Consider the following 25,738-nt stretch of genomic DNA (forward strand, 5'->3'; position numbering starts at 1 on the left):
TTGGAGATTTACCCAATGTGAGGCACTTGAAAAGTAATTATCAGTTATCTTTTTTATTTAATTTTTCTTGATTGCCTTACAGTGACAGATCCAGATCAGGAAAGCTCTTGAGTTCTGATCACATATTTGGTAATTAGGCTATTGAAGGTAGACCACTGAGATTGTAGTCTTCAAATAGGATGGTTCTGTTTTTGCCGATGCCTAAATTGTCTTCAGACAATCTTTCATCTGCTGTCTGGGACAATCAGATTATGCTCAGAGAATGTCAAACGTTGTCTGCAGCAGAAAATGTAATCTGCTGTGTGTCTCATTCCAGGTAAGAGGAGGTACTATTCAGTTTGACTGACAGTCAAAGGCTGGGAAAGTCTCTGTGCTCTAAGAGTCAGTCGAACTCAACTCTTTGATGTAGTTGCAGATATTTGCATTGCAAATGTCTCCTGATTTGGTTGTGTGGATTCGCTGGCTGTCAGTTCGATGGGATTGCTTGTTTTCAGTTGGAAGTTCATTAAAAAGTTTCTACAGAATGACTCAGTTTAACGAGACACTTCACACCAAAATAGTAAGACATATTTTTCCTCTTACCTGTAGTGCTATTCATCAATCTAGATTGTTTTTGATGTGAGCTCCCGACTGTTGGAGATATCGACCGCAGGGATGTCTGCCTTCTCTCCCGATGGCACTCGGCTTGTGGTCTTCAAAGCACCAAACAACTACATTTGAAAAGCTCAACAGAAATGTCTCTTTCCAGAAATCATGACCTGGTTACACAAGATAATCTTGTGATTGTGATTGTAACAGAGCTTGTTGTGAGTAGTTTCATGTAGGAACTATTTTCTCTCTACTGAACTACACCCACCAACCGTATCACCGCGCAGCAGGAAGTGTGCATCTTTTTATTCGTACGCAGGAATAGCGTTTAGAAAGGAAATAGTTCCTACATAAAACTTATTATATTAATAAACAGACAGTCCGAAACATTCTAGATTGATAAATAGCACTACAGGTAATAGGAACGTTTTTTTTGGGGGGGTGAACTGTCCCTTTAAAACTTGTTAGCACTGATTTTTCCTGCCTTTCCAATTTTCTCACTTTGGCATGAAACGTTTTAATGTGCGTCCTACTAATTGACCTCTTCATTTCGAGTCGGAGCTCTAACAGCTGTTCTTCTCTTTTGAACTCTCTCCTCTGCCTCGTGTCGGCCAGTCGGTGGGCAGAGCAGTGGGGAAGGACCCTGTCAACAGTCTGTCTGTTGAGGGTTTCGTCCAGAAGACAGTGGTGACTTCCCCTGAGGTTGCACATTTCTCTTTCCTCCTCTTTCATGATACGGCTTACTATTTGTAGCATTTGTGGTTTGGTGAAGTGCCCTGCCTTGTATGCATCATTACCATTCATACGTCTATCCTGTTTTAAGGCGAAATACTACAGGCAAAAACATTGTTTTTCATGCGCTGGTTAATTTTGAGATTTTGGGCTATTACAAATAAAATATATACAAATTTAGGTGTTTACTTGACCAAATATGTCTGTTTGTGTCTGTAGATTTCTCCGATAATTACCAAAAGTTAGCATTAGATAATGCCTCATTTGCATATTTAAACATGACATTTCAGAAAACATGTCATACAAAAATATATTGACTTTATTTAAGTAGTCAACTAGGGAAATTTCATGGTGATATCTTTTGGTTAAAATTGTTACCCTATTCAACTGTAGTGTCTTGTAAAATGTAAGGAATATTACAAAAGGCTACATATTTTAAAGGCCTTTTTCTCATACTAGAAATCTCCACTTCAGCAGCACTTACAGGCACCAAACTTTCCAGTTTCATTCATATCTATATTCTGAAGGTTTTTTTTACGAGGGCTTGTTCATATGTCCTTCATAGCCTGATTTATAGAACATTATATTCCTAAAAACATGGCGAAAAATGGATTTTTCATGGCTATTGACAGTGTTTTCTGATTTATGGATTTATGCCCTCTGTAAAAACCTTTGACTCTAATATGTGAACAAAATGAAACAAGAATGTTGGACCTGGCTTCATCCAATGTTCACATTTGTGCATTTGCATATTTAAACATACAATTTCAGAAAGATTGTAATACAAAAAATATATTGTTTTAACTTAAGAAATTAAGTTTCAGTGTGATACATTTTAGTTAAAAAATGTTTACCCTATTCACTTGGGGTGTCTCCCCTTAAGAAAATAGCACCACATTGTACAATGAATGCAATTTCATGATTACCAAAACTTACCTATGTACTGGTTTTACATTGTGTTCCCTTTTCTGTGATTCAAATGATTGTGTAGATTTGCAGCAGCTCTGCTTGGCCTTTCTAACTGTGTTTAATCTATATCAACATGTAGGGCTCTGAGGAGTGGGTATTGATTGAAAAACAAGAAACTTATCAACAGGACCATGACTGGAAGGCAGAAGAAAAGATCAAATCTCTCACATCGGATTCCTCATGGGAGACAGAGGAGGTGGAAAAAGAGATAGACCTTACCAAGATGATACATAAAGAGGTAACAGGGTATGACAGAAAAGAAATGAAAAGCCATATTGATGAATTTCCATCAACAAAATCATCCAGAGAGGCAGACGAGTGCTCTGAGTCCCGGCCGACTAATAAAAGCCGTTTTGTGATTCAATTATCTGAGAATGCAGACTTGTTGCCAGACAAATCTCAAAGTAAACCATCTCAAGCCTCAGACCCCGAGGCAAACAATGATGTGGCCCCGGGCTCGCTGAAGATAAAGGAGTGTTCAACGTCTAAACCAAGGAAAAAGAGGAGACCCCAGAGCTTAAACCTGGGAATGCCTCCCGAGCTCATCTACGGGAAAGAAAGCAGTGATTCTACTGAAGAAGGAAATGAGGGCTCGGAATCAGACATCAGTCCAGAACAAACCTCGAAAACAGGAAATCCTTGTGAATTATTGCCGGTGGAGACGATGAAAGATGATCAGGAATCAAGAAAGGATCAGACTGTCAGGGTCTATACAGACAACCAAGAGGATATATCAATAGAGAGCGAATGCAGACAGGTCTCCACTCAAGAAGCAGAGCAGGTGAAGAGAAAAGTGAGTCAGGTTGGGCCGGCCGATATCGATTTAGGCTCAGTGAATGGACCCGGGAAGACAGAGCAGGATAGTTCGTTAGCAGGTGTTAAAGGGGAGTGTGTGACGAAGGTGCGAGGGCGGGGCCTTATTGACAACAAAGAGCTAGCTGAGGTTAAGCTGCGACAGGTCAGGACGCATGAGAGGAAGATCAGTAGTTCCGGGGGAGAGGATATTGAGGGCCTCATGGGAGACAGAGGTCAGAGGACGTCTCTCCACCGACTGTCTGGCAGCAGCTGCCAGTCGGAAATCTCCAGGATTGTTCCTCTCAAGCCAGAGCGGTCAAAGAGTGTAGCATGTAAGGACGAGAGGGACAGGGACGAGCCCACACGGCTCATGAGAAGAGAATACCGCTGGTCGGTGGGCTCTCCGGAGGGATCCTTAGACCTTGCCTGGACTGACTCCGCCGCCTTCCATCCAGCATTCGCAGCAGATCTGGAGGGCATCGCTAAAGCAGAACATCCTGATGAGAGCTTTCAGTCTGGTAGAGGACCGACAGAGAGTCATTCGTTCAGCTCAAAGATTTCAGCGCTTCCCAAAATGGCTCCCCCAGCCCCACCAGTGAAAACACAGAAGGCTCGGGAGTCTGGACTCATACTGCGGAACAGCCGAAACGCCGGCAGGGAGCCAAGCCTGGACGCAGCCAAGAAGAGACACTCGGTAACTCTGCTTGGCATCTGCTATTCAGTCATTGGAATTAAAGCATCGCATGAGCTTCAGACAGACTCGCACGCCATTTTTCTTTTTTTCTACGTTTTCAGTGACTTGAACTCATCCATCTTACCTGTTCGTGCCTGTTTGAAGAGCAGGCGGAGCGGTACTTTTGCTCCGTCTTGTGGCAAAACATATTACAAAACAGTTTGGACATTTTCCCGATTTCTCCCCCTCATTGCCCCCCCAACATGCACCACACTGTCCGGCAAATCTGTAGAGCTCACCACTGGCTGTGAAATCTAACAAAAACAAAAGACAAAAATCAATATCTCATGTTTTGGTTGTTGGTTTGTCTTCACCTTCTCTAACTTGTGAGCCTCAGATTTCTTTCCAGCTCACGTTGTTCTCTGTCACAGGGTGGCAAGGAAAGAAAGGCTTAATATCTAAAGCGTATTATCATCGCTCTGATGATTTTTTGCACATCTCCGTGCCATATTCAAACTGGAAATGCAAAACAAAAGATTTATGGCATACTAATTTGAGGAGATAGGGTGAAAAGTGCTGCCATTATTTTGCAACAGACAGCTATTATTTCCCAAAATTGGAGCTCAATGGAGAATAGAATTGGTTTGTGCACAAATGATTGAGAAACGACATCAAACTTGCATCAACAGAATTTACAAAATATCCCTCCATCCTTCTGATTGGTGATAATAAATCATTAATCAGATGCATTACTCTCCCTTGGATATGAAAGTAAGCGCTGATGTAAACACATTGGTTCCTCCCCAGCAGGCAGTGAGCAGCCAGACCTCACAGCTCAGTGCCTGACACAGTCAGATTTGCTGCTTTCATTTCACTGTTGGTATCATTAGGAGTTTGCACGCGTTTGACACCCGAATGAAAGGAATTTGAAGTGAATAGACATGACAGCTTTCATCATTTCCCACCTTTTCATCCGAGTCAAGCTCTTGCATATATTGGATTAAACAGGCATGAGAAGAGGTGTTGCGTAGCTCTGTGTGCCAACGACCTCACTGGCGAGTGACAATCATATCAAGATCAGATTGAACTCGGGGAGTGTGGGAAAATATTATGTGCTCCTCCAAACATGTGGACCCATTCGTTATTTTGACAGGCTTTGTAATGCACCCCGGCACCTTTTTTATTGGATATTTAACAATATTATTTGACAATATTTGACTGCTCCCTTATTGAAATTCAAGGTGCGTAGTGTTGCAACACTTTCTCAGTTGGTCAATGCTGCTACGCTGAAAACCTGCTCATTATACAAACTGCATGTTTCTCTTGTCCTGCCTCTGCTAATTCTAACAAATAAACCTGGCTGTAGATGTTGTTTTTGTTGCAGTAAGCTCGCCTCTTTTCTGTCCTCTAAACTGTATTGCTGTGTGTTACTGTAGAGTAGTGCTTGAAATTTGTGCCTAAATCCATTTGGACCTGACTGGATCTGAACAGACCCAGCAGGCTTTGATTGGGTCTGGCTGAATTTCTCACCTAAACTTGGGTTTGAGTCAAATAAAAGACATAACAAAAATACTGAATTATTAGCTACTTAGAAATGTGTAGCTATATTGAAGGGACAGTTCAGCCCAAAATAATACCTGTGGTGCTTTTTATCAATCTAGAATGTTCTGGTGTGAGTTGCCGAGTGTTGATATATCTGCCGTAGAGATGTCTGTCTTCTCTCCAATACAATAGAACTCAATGGCACTCGGCTTGTGGTGCTCAAAGGTAAAAAAAAAATAACATTTGAAACAGCAAAGTCTCTTTCCAGAAATCATAACCCGGGTACTCGAGATAATACACAGACCTTGTTGTGGGCACATGTTGTGTTTCATGTAGGAACTATCTTTTCTCTACCGAACTACACCAGCCAACCGTATCACTGCACAGAAGTAAGCGTGCGTCTACTCAGTTGGCTAACGTTACAGCTCAGTCAAGGAGGACAACATTAATATTTACATTTCACGCTGTCACGATCATGAGCCTCTTGTCCTTGACTAGTTGCACCATCCTTCTGCGTGGTGATACGGTTGGGCAGACAATAGTTCCTATGTGAAATTGCTGTGTATTATCTTGAGTAACCAAATCATGATTTCTGGAAAGGAACATTACTGTTGAGTTTTTATTTTTATGTATTTGTTTTTAGCTTTGAGCACCACAAGCAGAGTGCCATCTGCTTCCATTATAGTTAAGAGAAGGCAGACACCTCAACGGCTGATATCTCCAACACTCTGCGACTCACACCAAAACAAACTACATCGATAAATAGCACTACAGGTGAGAGTAAACATATGTATTTTTGATTTTGTGGTGAACTATCCCTTTCAGATTTGGAGTCTAACTGAGCAATACACCAGGATCCCAGTTTAGGTTGGGACTGAAATATCTTGCGCTCAGAAACACACTGAGCTCATATTTTCAGGCTCCAGTAAACACTCTGCTGTTAGGATCTCTGCTTGTGTTGTGGCCCGTCTGTCCACTGATCACTTCAGCTTGTGCTAACCTTCAGATGCTCTCTCTGCTCTTTCCTCTGCTTCCCCCTGCAGGAGCCTGTCTCTACTCCTGCCATATATGAAGAGCCGTTTGCTGATTTCAAGGTTATTTATTCACATTTACACCCACTTTCATTATGCTCCACCCATCAAGTCTTTTCCTCTCTGCATCCCTCACAGCTAAACTGCATGCCTCCTAACTGACCGACCAGTTTTTCCTGATATATAAAACATTGCCACAAGCTATAAAGGATGAATTGTGTTACTTTTCACTGGCTACTCAGCTGCGGTCATCCATCATCTTGAGTTTGAATTGAATGTGTGGGTGGAAAACCAAACCCCTTGTGCTTATCTATTGCTGGCTGGATCTAGTTTTTACTGTGATTTAATTAGCTGGTGTACGTGTAATTGAATGAGCTGCCTCAGGAGCTTCATTGTAATTTAATGGTTCCCATCCTTTTTGGCTAATGACCCCTTAAAACAGAGCTGTTTCACTTCCGACCCCTAGACCCAGACTGTCAGTACTTTTTTTTCTTTCTTATGTTTTATTTGAATGCTTATAGTGACTTGTTGCCTACAAGGGCAGAGCGTATGACTCCAGAAGCTATGACGTTGAGAATAAACTTAAAGTTGAAACGTTTTTTGGCTGACTGGGAAACTGCGTAACATTTAATTTCAGCCTTCATTATTATTATTATTATTATTATTATTATTATTATTATTATTATTATTATTATTATTATTATTATTATTATTATTATTATTATTATTATTATATTATTTTACCCAAGAAATCCAAAATCAGGATCTACAAGCAACATGTGATGTTTCTTTAAAAAAACCCAACTTTATTATGATTATGTGCAGCAGGACTAGTTAAATGAAATAATAACCTGAATTATAAATATATTGGTTTAAAAAGATATATATTTTTTCAGCTATGGAAAAATGTATTAGGCAATTTAGTTGTATACATGGATAGCCAGAGTGCAGTTACTGCAGTTTTACTTCATTTTAATAGTAAAAAGCTGTTTTCACAGTAATCACACATTTCTATGGTCATTACAGGTCATTTAGCAGACACTCTTATCCAAAGCCACCTACAGTGAACTAACTACAGGGACAGTCTCCCTGGAGCAACTCAGGGTTAAGTGCCTTGCTCAGGGGTACAATGGTAGCAGCCCTGGTATTGAACTTACAGTTGTATTTGGAAGCCGTACCCACATATGTAGAAACTGCGAAAAAAGGAGAAGCAAAGACCAGGAAAAAGTATCTCATTTAGTGTAGTAGAAATATTTCCTTATTTATCCTGTAACCCCTTGGGGTGTCCGGTAATTCAATCTATTCATCCTACTACAGTCAACTTAATTTTCTGACACTCTGTGCATGCCCTATGATTTTTGTTTTACTGTATATTCAGGATGCATTGCATATACAATGGCTTTGATTTTGAGTCCTCAATGAACTCCAGCAAAACCTCAAACACAAAGATGCTACTTGTATCCCATTCCATGTCGTCTTCGTCATCGATCCGCCTGCCGTTATGTAACCTTGTAGTGGTGACCATGTGTCTGTACCCGCCCCAGAAGGAATTCGGGGACAGGAGGCCTCTGCCGAGGTTAGCCTCAGAGGAGGAGCAGGACCGGGACACGGTGGCCTGCATGAGGGAAAGCCACCTGGGCATCGAGCGCAAGTGCTCCAGCATGACGGTCAGCTCCACGTCCAGCCTGGAGGCCGAGGTCGACTTCACCGTCATCATGGACCTCCACTCTGGCGCGGAGGACTTCTCCAAAGGCATGTCGGATGTGGGAGAGAGGGAGCGACAGCCCGAGGTGGGCCGGGAGGACTTTGAGGAGACCTCCAGGTTCTACTCTGCCCGTCTAATGGGCTCCCGGGACAAGTCTCCCATTGAGGAGGGAACTCATCACGAGGTAGACAGATGAATATATCCTTCATCATCATCATCACCCGCTGGATTCACCCTGCCTGGCTGGACTTGGTGCCATAACTAACTGCAGCTTTTTAAAATATTTTTTGTTTTTGTTGTTCCATTTCCCATTGTTTAAATTTTGTTCCATTTGTTCATTTAAGTTCCACAATGTTCCACATGTTTTATTCTCTTTGTTGATGTATTCATTTATGAATTATTCACACATTTTATTTTTGTCTTTTCTTCGGATTCCCCCTGCCACTGCATCATCATTTGCATGTTCTCATCAAGCTGAAGAATCCAATAAATTGTTTTTGTTGTTGTGTTTGTTCCTTTAAGTAAAGATGTTCAAATGCCTTGTTCTGAAAGATCTACAGCTCGTAAGCAATGAGTCGTTTTTTCTGCGAAGAAATGATGTTGTTTGGTTTAACTGTGCTGTTTGTGTTTCACACAGCCTCCCGTTGCAAAGAAAGAAGCCAGTGCTGTGAGCACGGCCCATATGATGAAGAGGGCTGACAGCAAGACGGAGACGCACACGAATGGCTCAGAGATCCACGGCAACATCATAAATGTCTCACCACAGGTAAATGTAACAGTTTAGAATACAAACAAACCTTACACTACTGTGATGTACAATGTGTGGCTGTGAATTCTGCATATTGTCACTTGCTGCATATAAAATGATACTCGACAATAGCTCCACTGTTCTAGCCAGCAAGCGTTTGGAGAAGTACACATATTCGCTTTTCTTTTCGTAGAAAGTCAGATGAGATGATTGATCACTGGAATATCTGACTGTTCAAGACAAAGCTACAGCCAGCAGCCCTGAGAGTAACATAATCTCCCTTTCCGCACCTCTAAAACTCACTCATTTACTTATATCTTGTTTTTAAAAATCCATACAAAAAACAAAATGTGAAAAGGACACGGTATGGTTTTAGAGGAAGTTATGTGTCAGACGATTTATTGTGGTTGGCTCCGTGTTTTGCTTTTACACTTTCACAAACAAGATATAACGGTGTGCTTTAGACGTGATGGTATGCAGCTTTTGTTACCATTGGACAGAGCCAGACTAGCTCCTTTCCCTTGTTTCCAGTATTTATGCTAAGCTAAGATAACTGGCTGCTGTAGCTTCATATATATATCCAACAGAGACTGGTATCAAACTACTCGTCCAACACGTACACTTGGATTTATCGTACCTTTTCTTGGGAACTGCCCATTATTCGGAAACCCCAATTGTCCGACAAATGGGGTTTTGGTCCAATGGGACATTTGTTGGACAGTCTGTAAGCCCAAAAACAAACAGCCATTGCTCGAAAGGCCCATTAATCCTAAAATACACTCTCTGCTACTAAGGCGAAGGCATGACCTGCCTTTGATTGGCTAGTACTTGTTGCTTCATTGGTTGGGTTGGGTAGGTTTAGGTATGAGGAGTGAGATCTGTTAGGGTTAGGGCAGAGTACGGCGGGACATTCCTTCACCGTCTTTCTGTATAGTAATTAGTCATGTGCTTTTGTTTGTTGCATGGAGAGTGTGCATTTTTGGAGCAATGGGCCTTTAGAACAATGGGTGTTTGTTTTCAGGGTAATGCACTGTTGGATAATGGGATTTCGGTCCAATGGGACATATTCTATTGAGGTTTCGGAACAATGACATGGCACCCCTTTTCTTTAGCTCTTGTTCCTTTTTTCTCTGTCATATGGTATATATTAATGCTGATACAATTTTAAGCTGCAGTATTGGTAGAAAGTAAGGGCAATACTCATCACAGGATCCCTAAAACAATAGACTTGCAATGAACAAGTGTAATGCGGAGCTCTGGAGTCGGTCTTGATTAGAGGAGGAATAATTTTCTTAGTGCTGCAGTGACATGAAGCCCATATTCCCCAGATAGGGATGACATAATAGCATCATTATGGAGTGATTTGAGTATTGACAGTGTATTAATGAGGATGATGAAAGCAGGTGTGAATCCCATTCATCTCCGGAGGCAAAGATTTGAGTGCTGTCTGATTGTCCCACAGGTGCCTTATTAAAATGCAATCATTGCGGGGCTCTTTAGCAATCCAGCTAATGGTGTGGTTGAACTCCGGCAATGATGTAGAGAGGGGGCCTTTGAAGTGCTGGATCAGTGTTAAATCCAATTCTCAAATACTTCAGAGTAAGACATCTTTGTGTGTGTGCGCATCTGCAGCAAATGGAGGATGACATCATGGTTAGGCAGACAAAGATCTCCAGCACCAACATTATTGAGCCAGCAGATGGAGCCATTTCATGGCTGTTTCATCTCAACAGCAGCACAAAGGCTCGGCTGCTGCCAGCTGGCTGCATGTCAGCGACAGCCTTTCAATTTGGGCAAGATTGCCACCCGATTGTGGTAAAAGGAATGTGTTGGTCTTGAGGATTGCCTTTTTATAAACAATTCATCAAGTATACACATGCTGCTATTGGATCAATTGTCACTCATGGCTATGAAATGTGTTGGCAATACAAAACCAGAGTATCTTGATTGTATTTTTGCTTTATCACTCAGATTATTTTGATAAAATAACAATGGTTAATAATAGTTTAAATACTATACAATAGAAGCATTTACATAGGTCCATTCAGTTGCTCTAAATTGAGCTTTTGAAGAACACAATCTTTCCTCTTTCATCAAATTATTTTTTAAAGGTACTTATTGTCAGCTTCATGTTTGTATTTTGGGTTTCTTCTAAAACATGTTTACATGCTTTAATGTTCAAAAAACACATTATTTTTCTCATACTCTCCTTCTGAATTTACCTGTATTTTCCCTGAAAAGCTCCATTTCAGCGCCTGTCTCTTTAAGACCCCTCTCCAAAAAGCCCAGTCTGTTCTGATTCGCTTCCAAGAAAAATGGCAACGGTAGTCCTCAAGCCGTGTGTGGAGGACTAGATTAAACTACAAAACAGTATATTAAGTTAGGTAAAATGAGCTCTACCTTATCTACCCACATTAAAGTGCTGCTTAGATAAATGCATCAATAATAATATTCCAACATTTAATGCTCATACTTCTGTACTTTTTCTTGAGTAAGATCTTGAATGCAGGAGTAATGGAATATTTTTAATACTGTGGTATTCCTACTTTCACTTGAGTAAATTATCTCATTATTTCTTCCACCACTGACTAAACCTCACCCACAGAGATGCTTCTTGTTTCCTGCGTGTTCTTCCATAGACAGACATTGTGACTTTTAACCACAGGTGTAAGAAACAAACGATAACAAAGTAGTTGGAGTGAGCCAGCATTAACAATAAAGCTTTGTCACGGCAGACATTTTGGCTCGTCATAGCAGAAAAAATAAATAAAATAATTGTGTAAATAATGAAATTATTGATGGCTGAATTCAATTTAGATTTCAAATATCACTTTCACTACTATGACAAGTTGAAATGTGTGCTGTGAGAAAGGTTGTTACCAGAACCCTGGAACCCTGGAATGTATTTATGTTATCAATTACACCTGTGCTTTTCCTGCGATGACATGTCAACACAGGTCTATACCGGGACCCTAGAACTGTAACAAGTGTAGCCAGTGCAGGCTATATGCAAGGTTATTAAATAAACCTATTAATTTCCTGCCATGGCATACCAGCATATCTGCTATTTATGCTTTTTTGTATATAGTGTGTACACATGAGAAAAGTGACATTAAAGTACAATCAAAGCAGACAGTATCATACTAAGTACAGAACATGTTTGAGTTTGCTGTTACACACTATTCCCCACAATGCAATTCTATTTTATTTAGGAAAACCAATATGATGCATCTTTGTGAAGTTGAATTGGCAGTAGCTTTCCAAAGTCACGGTTTCATTGACATCACACAGAGTATTATTTCCATTAGTATAAAATGATTGAATATGTTGATATTTCTGCATACTTACTGCCAAATCAGTGTGCAGTGTTAATGATTAGTGTGTGGTGCATACTGTATATAATTAGTGTGTAGTATCGATTTGGGACATGATGTTTTTGAAGCTGTACTAATCAATATTTTTCCACGCTGTGGCCGAAGGTTTGGTTTTTCGGGTTGTCCGTGTGTCTCACTTGGACTACAGTATGAACTGATTTCACTGTGAAAATATGCTTTTGGCCATAACTCAAGAATGAATTTGCTAAATAGGACAATTTTACCCAAATATCTAATAGGATAGAATGGTGACATTTTGGACAGACATGAATGTAAACTTGACTGGTTGGCGGCCGCAGACAACCGCAAGGCGATAATTGTAGTTGTACAACATTTGGATCAATGACTGTGCATTGTGAAAGAGTTTGCTAGTACTGATAAACAAACATTGCAGTTCCCAAGAGCTCTAAGCATTTTTGCATCTTTTAGCTTATTGTTTTAGTTTGTGAACAGAGTTGTCATGGTGGCGATGGGTTCATGGTATGAGCTGGCATAAGCTACAGACAACCAACACGGGTGCATTTTATTGATGGCAATTTGAAAGCACTGATATACCACAACGGGATCCTCAGAATCATTGTCGTGCCATTATTTCGCCTCCATCACCTCATGTTGCAGCATGATAATGCTCTGCCCCATGTTGCAAGGGTCGCTACAGAATCCCTGGAAGCTGAAAACATCCCAGTTCTTGCCTGGCCTGCACACTCACCAGACATGTCACCCATTGAGCAAGTTTGAAATGCTCTGGATCGGCGTGTACGGCATCATGTTCAAACTCCTGCCAGTATCCAGCAACTTGGCACAGCCATTGAACACTCCACGGGGCACAATCAACAACCTGATCAACTCTATGCAAAGGAGATGTGTAGCAGTGCATGCGGTCACACCAGATTAATGATTTTGTTGGGTTGTCTGTGACCAAAAAATTTGTTTCTGTCGCCCCAGACGTGTGAAATCCTAATAAATGTCTTTTTTCAAGATAAAACTGCACATTTTAGAGGGGCCTTTATGACCAGCCCAAGACACAGCTGTGTAGTAATCATGCTGTTTAATCAGCATCTTGATATGCCACACCTGTCAAGCGGATGAATTATCATGGCAAAGGAGACGTGCTTTCTAACACCTGGTTCGCAAAATGTGAGAGGAATATGTCTTTAGTGTGCATAGAAAAAGTCTTAGTTTTGTTTTTACTCGTGAAAAAAGCGTTCAGGTTTTAGTTCAGTGTATATAATGTGTCATTCTGTGTGTCTGCCTTATTACTAATGACTGTATCGCTAATAAGCTTATTGAAGTAATGCTTCTTTGTATGATCACCTTAATTCATATTAGGAAGTTCATAAACACATTGCCCACACATGTCTGTTTCTCTCTGCTTCAGAGCTATGGAGTCATCAGCCCGCGGGAGGCTCCTGCTGCGCTTAAAGAAAATGGCTCCCCTGTAAGTACCTTTACAGAGGAAGTGTGTGTGTGTGTGTGTGTGTGTGTGTGTGTGTGTGTGTGTGTGTGTGTGTGGCGGCAGAGTAAGAAACTCCAGCCATTCTTCTTCCGCTGTCTTCTTTTTTGTAACCTTGACCTTCACTTCATATCCTTCTGAATAAGTGTAACAATGAATACTGTAAGAAAACAACATCACACTCACAGGACTTAGTTGCTACAAATTACTATCATTTCTCTGTGTGCTCATTATATTTGATCCTTTTTCTTTATTTTCCATTTATAGCAGAGATTTTTACTTTTAACAAAGAAGTCTGAGTTACAAACTGTAGGTGAAGGTAAAGCTGCAACGATTTCTTGACTTATCCATTAGTCCATCAACATGCAAAAATCATGCACGAATGTCCAAAAATGCTGTTTTCAGGATCAAATATAGAGATTTCCTGCTTTTTTCTGTTTTATATCATATTTTGTACTGTATGTAGCACTAAATTTGTAGTGTAGCACTCATGTGTGTGTCTGCAGTGTGTCTCATGTGTGTGTGTGCAGTGTGTCTCGTGTGTGTGTCTGCAGTGTGTCTCTCATGTGTGTGAGACTCCCCTCTAACGAATGTTTGGTAGGTGAAAGCTGGAACTCCAGGGAGGGAGTCTGTTGTGTCCCCGCTGACCATCACTGCTGAGAGCGTAACCTCAGCAACTACAACTCAAGTTACCAAGGTAACACCTTATCTGTTCCCATGGTTACAGTTTAATGAGTGGAGGCTGTAGTCAGCGCATCACATCTGTATCTTATGGTACACTCCTAAATATGTCTCATCCCTCATTGTCGACATGTTGGAGTAGACGACCAAATATTTAGATTATTTAATTGACGTAAAAATTATAAGGAAAATAATATTTACGATTCAGTTGCCACACAATGTTTTTAACTCCAATAAGCTTTACATTAATACAACAATTGAATGATACAATATTACCTTTGATTGTCATCCATAAAGTGCCATTTTTAATAGTTGCGTATGAGCCTATGATTTATTGAATGTCTTTCTTTCTGTATGTGTTCTGCAGACTGTAAAAGGAGGCTACTCAGAGACCAGAATCGAGAAAAGGATTATAATCACAGGAGATGATGATGTGGACCAGCATCAGGTGAGGAGAAGTATTAAAGAAATACAGCAACGCTTGCACTGTATGGTTAATAAATCATCAAGCACAGGAAGCTATTATGTGAGGTTTATGAGCCATGCATCCATGCTCCATGTCCCCAGGCCCTCGCTATGGCCATCCAAGAGGCCAAGCAGCAGCACCCTGACATGCTGGTGACAAAAGCAGTGGTTATCAGGGAAACAGAGTCTCCTACTGAGGAGATGCAGCAGCAAGCAGAGGTATGTGACTCTTACAGTGTTCACAGTCTGGTCATGTGATCAGAGTGCAAGTTACAAGATCGTACACGCATCGTGTGCTTGGATCCATTACTAGACGGGTTTACCATGCACAGGCCCGTCAGAGGGACCCTCGGCCAGAACCTCAGCTTGAAGTGGCTGTCAACATTTAATGTTAGAATATTAATGAAGGGACTACCAAGGGATGCGAAACAACTACAAAGAGATGCAAAACGACTACAAGGAGACTCAAAACACGTATAAACAGGCATAAAATGACTACAAATAGTCGCAGAATGATCATAAAGAGATGCACAATGACTTCAGTGAGACACAAAACATGTACAAGGAGGCACAAAATGACTATGAAGACACAAATCACATAAAGGGGCAAGAAATGACTAGAAAGTGATGCAAAATGATCAGAAAGAGATGTACAATGACTACAGTGAGACACAAAAAAGACTACAAAATAACACTTGTGACTACAAAGACACAAAAAGGACTACAAAGTGACACAAAATTACACCAAAGAGATGCAAAAGGACTACAAAGACCAGCAACATAATTGTGTCTTTATTTCAATCTGGGTTTCTTATCAGTGTACAGAAGTATTAGTGCCTTTTACATTTTTGGGCCAATGGGGAACCATGGTCTAACTTCCCTCCATGTTGATGTGTGATGTTTGAACTGTGTGTTGCTGTCTCGTTGCAGTCCTGATCGGCCATGGTGGCTCCTGAGACGGGGACAGGGGAGAATCCTCCAGCCGCGCGTCCCCTGGCCCGCACCGCAGATCGCCACCAGATACGAGGACTCTCTACCCCGCCTGTGTAAACACCAACACAAGAATAGACTGCGTTCCACGAAGCAGGAGACCTCCCCTCCTGTCCCTTTATACAAACCAACTGTGACTCGGCTTCTGACCCAACCCGGCCTCCCGCCTATCGCAGCCCTCCGCCTCTTTATGGAACAGGAAACGTCTGATATCGGATGACTTACCACTTGGTTTATTTAAGTGGAGTGATGCAAGATTGAAAGTGAAACACGGTCACAGCTATTTGACTTCAGCTCATTTGTCTGAAACTTAAATTGCATATTATTAATTCTATTACATTTTGACTTCTTTGTACCCTGAGGGTAATTTGAATCAATGGGTTTTCAACCCCCTCCCCCCCCAGTCCCCTCACAAATGGCTTCACTTCAGTTGTCAGGAATGCATATGACGTAAGAGCAGAGGAGGGTTGAGTGAGAGGATGGGGACAATGCTGGTGGTGGTGTGTGGCCGGGAGGTTGGTGCCAAGTGGCAAGAGGCAGCCTTTTGCTCGACGTTGCCACCTCCTGGCCGTGACATCTTCAGTATAATCAACTGCTGTCTTATTAGCTTTTTACATTTTTATCTATAGAGGATCTAATTTATGTCCAGTGTTTGCTTGTTTATGAAATATGTATAATATCAGATGATTATAATCTGCATGATTCAATAAAAAAAAATAGCAGAGGGAATGAAAAAAATACACGGACCACGTGTCCACTTTTGAAATCCACAAGAAGCTCTGAGATGATGGGACTGAGCACTGACAAAGAAACTGTAAGGATCAGTTAGTGGACACATAGTGATGATGATGGAGTCCACTGAAGAAGGACAGCTGTGTAACGCTTCAGTGGACAGCTGGGACATACAAACATCACCGTCCTCGTCACATTCGCTGTTACCGTTTTCATTTTGACGTCAACTCGCTATCTACATAAAGAAATGCTGGTCACGCGTTTTGGGCACAGTGATAGGATTTTTAGAGATATTTTAATATAAATAATGTTTTATCTAATATGTTTCAGAAATGTGCTGATATGTCTTAATTTGATGTTACTGACTTCCATCATGAAACAGAGTTTGTATGTTATTCTTGTGTTTTTGGACGTTTTCATGTGTGAACATGCTGAAACATACGGAAGACATTTAGAACCAGGCATATGAGAGGAGGAAGATTATTTTTATTTTGCATTTCAAGAATAAAGTCAAATGTGGAGAACAAATGTTCAGGATTAGTCCAGAACATAACAAAACATTAATCAGAGGATGAAGTTTTTTAGTTTTTTTTTTACATTTTGAGAATAAAGTCGAAAAATAAATTTAACATTTCCAGATTATAGTAGAATTTTGAGAATATATCAAACTACTAGCATTGGAACATAAACTGAAGGTTAAAAACGTTTCTCGAAATTTTGTTCGACTTTATTCTCGAAATGCAAAAAAACTAAAAACATACTCTTCTCTTTGTTCCCCCTTAAGTCTGGCCCTCATCCTCTTCCGTAGAACCTCTTTCTGAAAGATCTTCATTTTCTTTTGTACTGTCACTTTGCTCGAAGTTACGTTTCACTGGATATTTAATCGGCGAGATGTCACCCAAAACTTGAAAAAGCAGTTTGCCAAAATTGTGACGTTGTGATGCAATTAAGAGAAATGCATTGAATTGGAGAAACAGCCATTTGTTTTCCCTGTAACATCTGGCTGTCTGGCTGTCTGTCTGGCTGTCTGTCTGGCTGTCTGTCTGGCTGTCTGTCTGGCTGTCTGGCTTTCTGTCTGGCTGTATGATGGCTTTAAATAGCAACTAAACAGCAACAAGATAGAACTTCCGTTTTTGAGTCTTATGCACATGTTCACAAACACTGAAACGTTAAAAACCACAAGATAAACATGGGTACTTCTTTGTTTTCTGTTGGATTAACACATTTTAAGTCTCGGTGTATGAGTTTGTAATTGTATTTATAGGAGTGGTGAATGTGAGGCCTGTGCTTTTTCCTCCCTGTTCCCTTCGACGGACAAAGCCGAGATTCATAGTGTGACGTACACGAAGCGCCGTCTATCCACAGACCCCATTGGCTTTCATACAACGTATATCCTGGATGACCTTTAATAATATACTATGCATCACTTATCACGCATAAAAACCCCTCTGATAGGAGCCTGACCTATGTTAGCCGTGTTGCCGTCATTGTTACCTTCATGCTACTGTCAACTGAAAGCAGTGAAGCGCACTGCTTGTGAGATTTTGCAATAAGCAACCATTATTCTCATGCTCTGTCCTCTAAAGGGAGAAAACTGTGAGCCCTCATGTGTACCCAAGCGTAACCAAAACCTATAACGCGGAGTTTGTGATATTAAAAAGGAGCTTCTCCAACACCTGCGACCATGGCTTTATCGCCCCTGTCGTCTAAACCTCCCACCCCCCCCTGACCTGAAGCTGTCGCCATGCTGTTGATCTGTCTGAGGAAATGAGATTCCCAAACTAGTTATTTGTATAATCTATTTTGCTGTTATATTTTTTTCGGGTCATATGACACTGGACTGTTGTGAAGGCGCTTGTTTGCAATGACAGCAGCGCTATTTTTTTTTTTTGGGTACTTTTAATGTAAGTAAGCTGCCAGAGTGTATAAAAACACATCAAAATAAACTTAAAGAGCTGGTTTATTAAGTAAAAACGTGCCAGGGGGGAGAACCCCCCCCCAGTCCCGGGCTGAACCGTGACTTCAAATCTGAGAAAAACCCACATTTACAAATGGAAGGCAGTTGCAGCTAAATGGATTATTAAATGCAGGTGAAATATCAGATCTATTTGTAATATAGGCCCAGTCCTTGTGCTGAGTTAATTTAGTAATAAATCAGTTCATTTAAAAATATCAAATTTCAAAGAAAGATGTGTCTGTTACAACACATAATGTAATAATTGGACAAAGTGTAATGATTGTTCACTTCATTATGTAACAACACCTGCAATTTGTAATAATCTGCCACATTTTGTAATAAACATCTTGAAATCGAGATGTAATACATTTCCCCGTGTTATCAAATTAGAATGCTTAAAATAAACATTGTTGCTATATTGTTATAATCATTTGTATTAAATGAAGATATGCATTTTGGTTGGTTATTACATAATGCATGTATTATTACATTATCAGAAAAATGTGCAACTCCTGCATTTTATAATAACCACTAATACGTAATAATTCATTACAAAGTGCTGGTGTGATTATGTAATGAAGTAAAAATTAATTACATTTTGTGTAGTTATTACATAATGGGGTGTAATTACACAATGTGTTGTTACAGGGCTTTTTAACGTTAAATCAGTTTTAAATATTAATATTTGTTATTTTTTTAACTGGCCCCTGGCCTTCTGTTGAGTATCCCTGCTGTGAACTGTCCTTGCTGTAGTATTGGACTGAAGGAAGAGAAATGACTGCAGGCTTCAGGAGAGGCGTTGTGTGCTGTGGGCCAGGTGGTGAGTTGAAGGATGGAGGGCCTGTATTTATATATAAATATCCATACTTCTGTGTAGAATCCTGTAAACTGTGTAGAAATTGACAGGAGCAAGGATGTGATTTTAGGTTCAAGAGATGAGGCAGTAAGTATCATCCCACTGCACTAAACGTGTCACATGATTGGGTGCCTTATGTTTGGAGTCGTGGTGATGGGAGCAGGAGTTATCATTGTTCTGCTCAAAGTGCAGTTAATCACCACGATGTAGAAACGACCTCTCCTCTCAGTCCAAGGTAAAGTCTTGAAAGTGAATTACTGTCTAGTAAAAATAATGTGACATTGGGCGTAGAGACGAAGAAGTCTCTCTGAATCTGGACTGTTAAGTCCTCAGCGAGATGAAAACATTTATTGGCCCCATTAGAAAACCAGTGTAGTTCAGATTATGGCTTTTTGGTTTTCTCCACGAAGAGCATCAAACTGCTCCACTGTTTAGCCTCCATCTACAATTCTCCACTGCCTTTTGCTCTACATTCCCCTAGTGCTTGGTGGTGTGTATTTGCTGTATTTGCATTCAGTCTAAATGGAAAACATACATGCATAAATAAATGTCTCAGTATGATTCAAACAATGTCTCTGATTCTGTAAAGAGGGATTTCACCTAATGAACAAGTGAAAGGTGGGAAAATGCAATTTTACTCAATTTTATGACATCTATAAATTAATAATTCATCATATATAAAACATATTGTTTTAATAGTAATATAAGAGGAATTGATGGTATTATTATTGTAGTGAAACAAAATGAACATTAGGCTTCCTTGTCCTGCACTGCCATCTTGTGGCCAGAATCAGTACATGCCACATGGCTGCAGATTTAAAGAAGAAGAAGAAATTATTTGTGTGCTGATGGCGACATCTAGTGTATTTTCTGCTTCACTTAACACATACAAGGACCTGAATCATACATTTATCGGAAATTACAGATCTTTTAGCATTTTTTATGTTATTAAATGAACGTTATAAACAGAAGATTTATTACTTCGACCACTTTTACTTAAAGGAGCATTTCAGAGATGTTACACGACTACAACGTCAGTTTACTAGTCATAAGGAGTATTACTAAGCCTATGAAAACAGTTGTATAATGTTTTCTGTGGCTCTGGGGCAATCCCTGATGAAGTCATAGTGATGTCATACAGGGTTATCCCAGGTTGTGTTTTGAGAAGACACATTAAAGTAAAAGATTTCTTTATGTCTGTTGACTGTATTTTCTGATTCATAGAGTGATACAAAGAGATATCCAAAGTCCCCTCTGTAAAAACCTTTGACTCTAATATGTCAACAAAATGAAACAAGCATTATGAGCCCAGCTTTATCCAATGTTCACATTTCTGTCCTGGAAATATACAAATTGGCTCATAAAAGAATGCTTCCTTTGTATATTTAAACATAATTTCAGAATTATAATTTACAAAACTTGTAATACAAAAATGTATTGTCTTAATGTAAGTAATCAACTGGGGAAGTTTCATGGTGATATCTCTTAGTTCAAAGTATTACCCTATTCACGTGTGGTGTGTTTAATCCAGATATTTTGTCAATATAACAAATGCTATGCCCTGAGGAAGAATATTCCTATATGTCAGTTCTCAAATAGGTCATATGTATTGATGGATGGACCAACAGAGATTTGTTCTATAAATCAATAATCTTTATTAACACAGTATAAACAACAAACAGCAACAGAGGAAGCCCTCATGTAGAGCATACAGTATATGGACAGTAGACCCAGTACATCTCAAAGGGGCTGACTGAGACAGAAGCAAAGACATGGGGCTGATCATGGTTCAGATTTCAAGGTACACACAGAGTATACACAAACCTATCAGATGTGTGAACCTTGCATGTTCCTAAAGCCATTCAGTCGGTTTGCAAGTGGACAGAAGAGAGAGGACAAAGTACAGTCATGCTGAGCAACAGTTAGCTACAGTATGAAACAGAGTTCTTACATAAAAACCAAGTAAATCATCTCTTTAGAAAGGTTCTTTTATATAAATGATTTGAAGTGTACAAAACAGTATATTACACATTTCTTGATGCATGATTCCGAGCAAGACCCAGTAGCCTACAGTACACTTCCCTTCAAAGTACAAACTACTTAACTGGATTACAAGCTACATACAGACTGCACTGCACCTCTGTAGCACAGCAGTCCCACATGGCATCAGGAGACTATGGGAAAAGGAAAAGATCAGCAGCATCGTCTTTAAATAAGAATACACACCTATAAAAATGCACGAGGCCTCATATATTGCCAATATCCCATGCGAAACAGCACAATGCCATTCAAACTAACCTATCCTCAGCATTGCACAAAAGATGCTTCCCCCCCCCCCCCCCCCCAATCACATACAGCATCTATCAACCCAGCAGCATGTAAACATCACCGCGGCTGCTTCATATCTCTATGTTTCTAATGTTTTTGATATACATATGATAAGTTAAGGCTCTTTAAGGACCTGAGGATTTTGAACATATGATGAGGCACACAGAAGGCAAAGAATAGCTCTAGACACAGGGCGAATCGCAAGAATGAGATGCATGAGACAGTCACATGGGTCCGGTCACCAGTGCAGTACAATGGCAAAGGTAGAGGAGCCGAGGGGAGGTGCTCTCAGCATGGTACTATTTCTGGTAACAAGGTCAGTAACTATCACATGGATGGCTTTAAGGACGCCATCGACTTTGAGCTCTTGGTCATCTTCCCCGCTAGGACTGGCACCAAAAAAACATGGCATGCTAATGTGTTAGCGTCCAGCATGTTAAAGAACAGGTTTGGCTTTTTGCCATATGTACTCTGAAAGAGTTATTGGTCGCTGTAATCATTCTGTCTCGTCCATGAAGGGTTCCCTTCCGAGTGCACTTATAATGTAATTTACAGCTCAGTTGAAGCTAATAAGAGGCTTCAGCATTTTTAGTTTAGCAAAATCAAGAAGGTATCCTGCAGTCATCCCGGGGTCCTATGTTCCCGGGGTCATATGTTCCTAGGGTCCTATGCTCCCGGGATCCTATGTTCCCAGGGTTCTATGTTCCCAGTGTCCTATGCTCCCGGGATCCTATGTTCCCAGGGTCCTATGCTCCCGGGATCCTATGTTCCCAGGGTCCTATATTCCCAGGGTCCTATGTTCCTAGGGTCCTATGCTCCCGGGATCCTATGTTCCCAGGATCCTATATTCCCAGGGTCCTATGTTCCCAGGGTCCTATGTTCCCGGGGTCCTATGTTCCTAGGGTCCTATGCTCCCGGGATCCTATGTTCCCAGGGTCCTATATTCCCAGGGTCCTATGTTCCCAGGGTCCTATGTTCCCGGGGTCCTATGTTCCTAGGGTCCTATGCTCCCGGGATCCTATGTTCCCAGGGTTCTATGTTCCCAGTGTCCTATGCTCCCGGGATCCTATGCTCCCGGGATCCTATGTTCCCAGGGTCCTATGCTCCCGGGATCCTATATTCCCAGGGTCCTATGCTCCTAGGGTCCTATGCTCCCGGGATCCTATGTTCCCAGGGTCCTATATTCCCAGGGTCCTATGTTCCCAGGGTCCTATGTTCCCGGGGTCCTATGTTCCTAGGGTCCTATGCTCCCGGGATCCTATGTTCCCAGGGTCCTATATTCCCAGGGTCCTATGTTCTCAGGGTCCTATGTGCCCAGGGTCCTATGTTCCCAGGGTCCTATGTTCCCAGGGTTCTATATTCCCAGGGTCCTATATTCTTGATATAAACTAACATGTAAGATTGGTAAGGGCTGTCCTCGCAGCTCAAATTGAAAAAGAACAAGGGACATGGAATGTTAAAAACATTAAACGTTGCTACACTTGCTAGTAAGCACCAGAAATACAAGTCAGTTAAACTTATTATTAAAATTATTATTATGTAGAGAATGTAAAAATTGTAATAACATATTGAAATAATTCGCAATACAAATGTCACGTCTTTCTAGTGAAATGTTGCTTTATAAAAAACGAGTATCCGCTAGTTTTCAAATTCCCTTGATCCAAGCTGTGGTTTTACAGGGGTTAGTATCTAGCAAGAGTTTACAAATTGTCAATTTGCACACAGGCTAACTGTTTCCAATCTTTATGCCTAGCTAAGCTAAGCATCTCCTAAATGTATCTTCATATTCCCAGTTTCTATAAACATATTGATGCTGCTGCGCCTCAGCAAGAAAACATTTGGAAGAACAAATAAACTTTAGAAGAGAGCTAATTGATTCTGCTCATGAAGAATGCTACAGCCTCATGTGATGTCTTTCGCAGTATTCGACGTACTGCATAGAGCTGGTATGGACAGGAGGAATGATGACTGATGACGACGAATAACTCCATATACATGAGTATTGTATTAGGACAGACTTAACACAAATCCCAACCTATCCTTTACGTAAATAGAGCCAGTTAACATTGTCTGATGCAGGTGGAAGCTTTATACCAGGGGTGTCAAACATGCGGCCCGCGGTCCAAAAGCGGCCCACCAGAGGGTCCAATCCGGCCCGCGGTATGACTTTGCAAAGTGTAAAAATGTGTTGTTTTGTTCATAAAGTAAAAGCATTTGTAGATACACTGTGATCAGTAAATTGTAACGCACATGTGTAAATGATAAACTAATAATGTTCAAATTGCACCTTTTGTTCTTAAGAAATTTCAGGTTGTTCATAATGTTTTGTAAAAAGATTAAGTTTGAACATTTCCAGAATGTACGCGTACTTTTTTGCACTAAAACAAATGGAGATAATATGTTATTATGCTGTGATGCTACTGGTCCGGCCCACTTGAGATCAAATTGTGCTGCATGTGGCCCCTGAACTAAAATGAGTTTGACACCCCTGCTTTATACAGATTCAATCTTAGTCCACCTTATTAGTGAAATGTATTTTAAAAAACCTAAAGCTGGCTAACTGTATCCAGTGTACTAATGCTGAAGCATTAGCATGTGCTGTCTGTGATTTTAAATGCTATTCCTCTCTTCTCCACCGTACTCGGTAAGATGACCAATAATGACAAACCCTCTTGTCGATGAAGTCCTTTGAGTGAAATCTTTTTGGAAATATTGCAGAAACAGAAAATGCAGAGGATGTAACTGACTAAAGTTAATAGTTCATTCACTTGAAGAAAATAAACTATCTTTAGAAGTTAGGTGGGCTGTCAAATCACATTCTTAACCTCCAGACTGAAAAATATGATGATGTTATTTACCATGCACCTAATTGTTCTCGCCCCAGTAAGCCCAGACTGACTTCAAATTGATCAAGGAAATAAAATCTATAAAAGCTCAACATGTCATACAAAAAGATGCATATAAGACATTTTTCTCTTTATTTTGTTTTTTCTTATGAAAGCTGCTTTGGTAACGACATAGTCACGACATCGCTCAATCTCCTTTATGTAGCCTGGGTGCTGAAGGGGACTCTTCCCTGTCATCTCAATGGCGTATTTTTTTATTTCTTCCTTCTGCCTCTAAAATCTAAATGAATGGATCTAGTTACACCAGAGTGGGCTGTGTTTGTGTTCCGCCGTAGAGCTGTCTCCGCATCAGATGCAACGTCTGCTGGGAGCTGTTTGTCATAAAGATGTCCGCGCTGTGAAAGACAGTGCTATTGTACTGAGAGCTGATAGAGTGGAGACCTTGGATGCTGAGCCGACCGCGTTGGGGCCTGAAAAGGTATGGAAAAGAACAATGCTGTTACTTTTGACATATAATTATTTGGCGTTTAGTAATTACGAGCTGAAAACATTCATTTTCAAAAAATGCTTGAGGGTTATCACTTGAGCAGCGCAATGAAACATTGAAAGTATTCTAAACAAATTGCTCAACTTTTCATACAACACTTGCTTTATGTTGTCACGTACAGGCCTTAATTAAACAAATGTTTCATGTCGCATATTATTTTCCCCACTTTCTTTGTTCCTTTGGAGATGATGATAGCTAATCTGTTGTGGCAAGACAGCAGCAGGGAGTTAATTATTCATCTCAGCCACGAGGGAGGCACTAACTAGCTCTCCACTGACCTGGTATCCTTGGGATGGTGAACTGCCTGCTACTGCTGCCTTCCCCGCCCTCTCCAAATGGCTTTATCTGGATGATATAATCGTCATCAGTGGGCAGGGCGAGCTCCACTGAGGTCGTGTTGGTCTCCATGATGTTGGGGCTGCTGTGTCGATTCTTCTTGTACAGCACCTGAGGACGGACGGTGCGAGTCGAGTCAAGAGTCAGATACAGAAGCAACAGCAACAAACACAATTTTCTCATAAAACCAAGCGACTGACTGCTTACTTTGTAACCAGTGACCTCTGACTCATTCTCAAGGGCTTTGACCTGCTCCCAGTTCAATATAATCTTGGAGTTTGATGTGTTCCACATCACTTTAACCGGTGGCTGACTGGGCGCTGAGAGCGGAAAAACACATTATTCACCTAAATGAAAGGCTGAACAGTGGCAGCGAGTTATAATTAGATC

The 25,738-nt window shown here is 40.7% G+C and overlaps 2 protein-coding genes across 10 annotated transcripts in view; one reads left to right on the plus strand and one right to left on the minus strand.

The window, feature by feature from the left end:
* The window catches only part of LOC115007887 (band 4.1-like protein 1), an 80,548-nt gene extending 60,690 nt beyond the window's left edge, over positions 1–19,858 (plus strand). For 7 of the 8 annotated variants that reach the window (XM_029430977.1, XM_029430984.1, XM_029430979.1 and 4 more), the window contains 10 exons: positions 1,204–1,290; positions 2,369–3,778; positions 6,343–6,393; positions 7,875–8,219; positions 8,673–8,801; positions 13,536–13,595; positions 14,212–14,307; positions 14,659–14,739; positions 14,859–14,975; positions 15,687–19,858. In XM_029430977.1, coding sequence (XP_029286837.1) covers positions 1,204–1,290; positions 2,369–3,778; positions 6,343–6,393; positions 7,875–8,219; positions 8,673–8,801; positions 13,536–13,595; positions 14,212–14,307; positions 14,659–14,739; positions 14,859–14,975; positions 15,687–15,692 — 2,382 coding nt within the window. In that variant the 3' untranslated portion in view covers positions 15,693–19,858. The remainder of the gene's footprint in view (positions 1–1,203; positions 1,291–2,368; positions 3,779–6,342; positions 6,394–7,874; positions 8,220–8,672; positions 8,802–13,535; positions 13,596–14,211; positions 14,308–14,658; positions 14,740–14,858; positions 14,976–15,686) is intronic. The other variant, XM_029430985.1, reaches the window with a different exon arrangement.
* Positions 19,859–24,018: 4,160 nt separating this feature from the next.
* The window catches only part of cntn4 (contactin 4), a 149,360-nt gene continuing 147,640 nt past the window's right edge, over positions 24,019–25,738 (minus strand). For both annotated transcript variants that reach the window (XM_029431452.1, XM_029431451.1), the window contains exons 21-23: positions 25,556–25,668; positions 25,291–25,459; positions 24,019–24,935 (exon numbers count right to left, since the gene is read on the minus strand). In XM_029431452.1, coding sequence (XP_029287312.1) covers positions 24,844–24,935; positions 25,291–25,459; positions 25,556–25,668 — 374 coding nt within the window. In that variant the 3' untranslated portion in view covers positions 24,019–24,843. The remainder of the gene's footprint in view (positions 24,936–25,290; positions 25,460–25,555; positions 25,669–25,738) is intronic.

The sequence above is a fragment of the Cottoperca gobio genome, chromosome 5 (genome assembly GCF_900634415.1).
Source record: "Cottoperca gobio chromosome 5, fCotGob3.1, whole genome shotgun sequence".
NCBI lineage: Eukaryota > Metazoa > Chordata > Actinopteri > Perciformes > Bovichtidae > Cottoperca > Cottoperca gobio.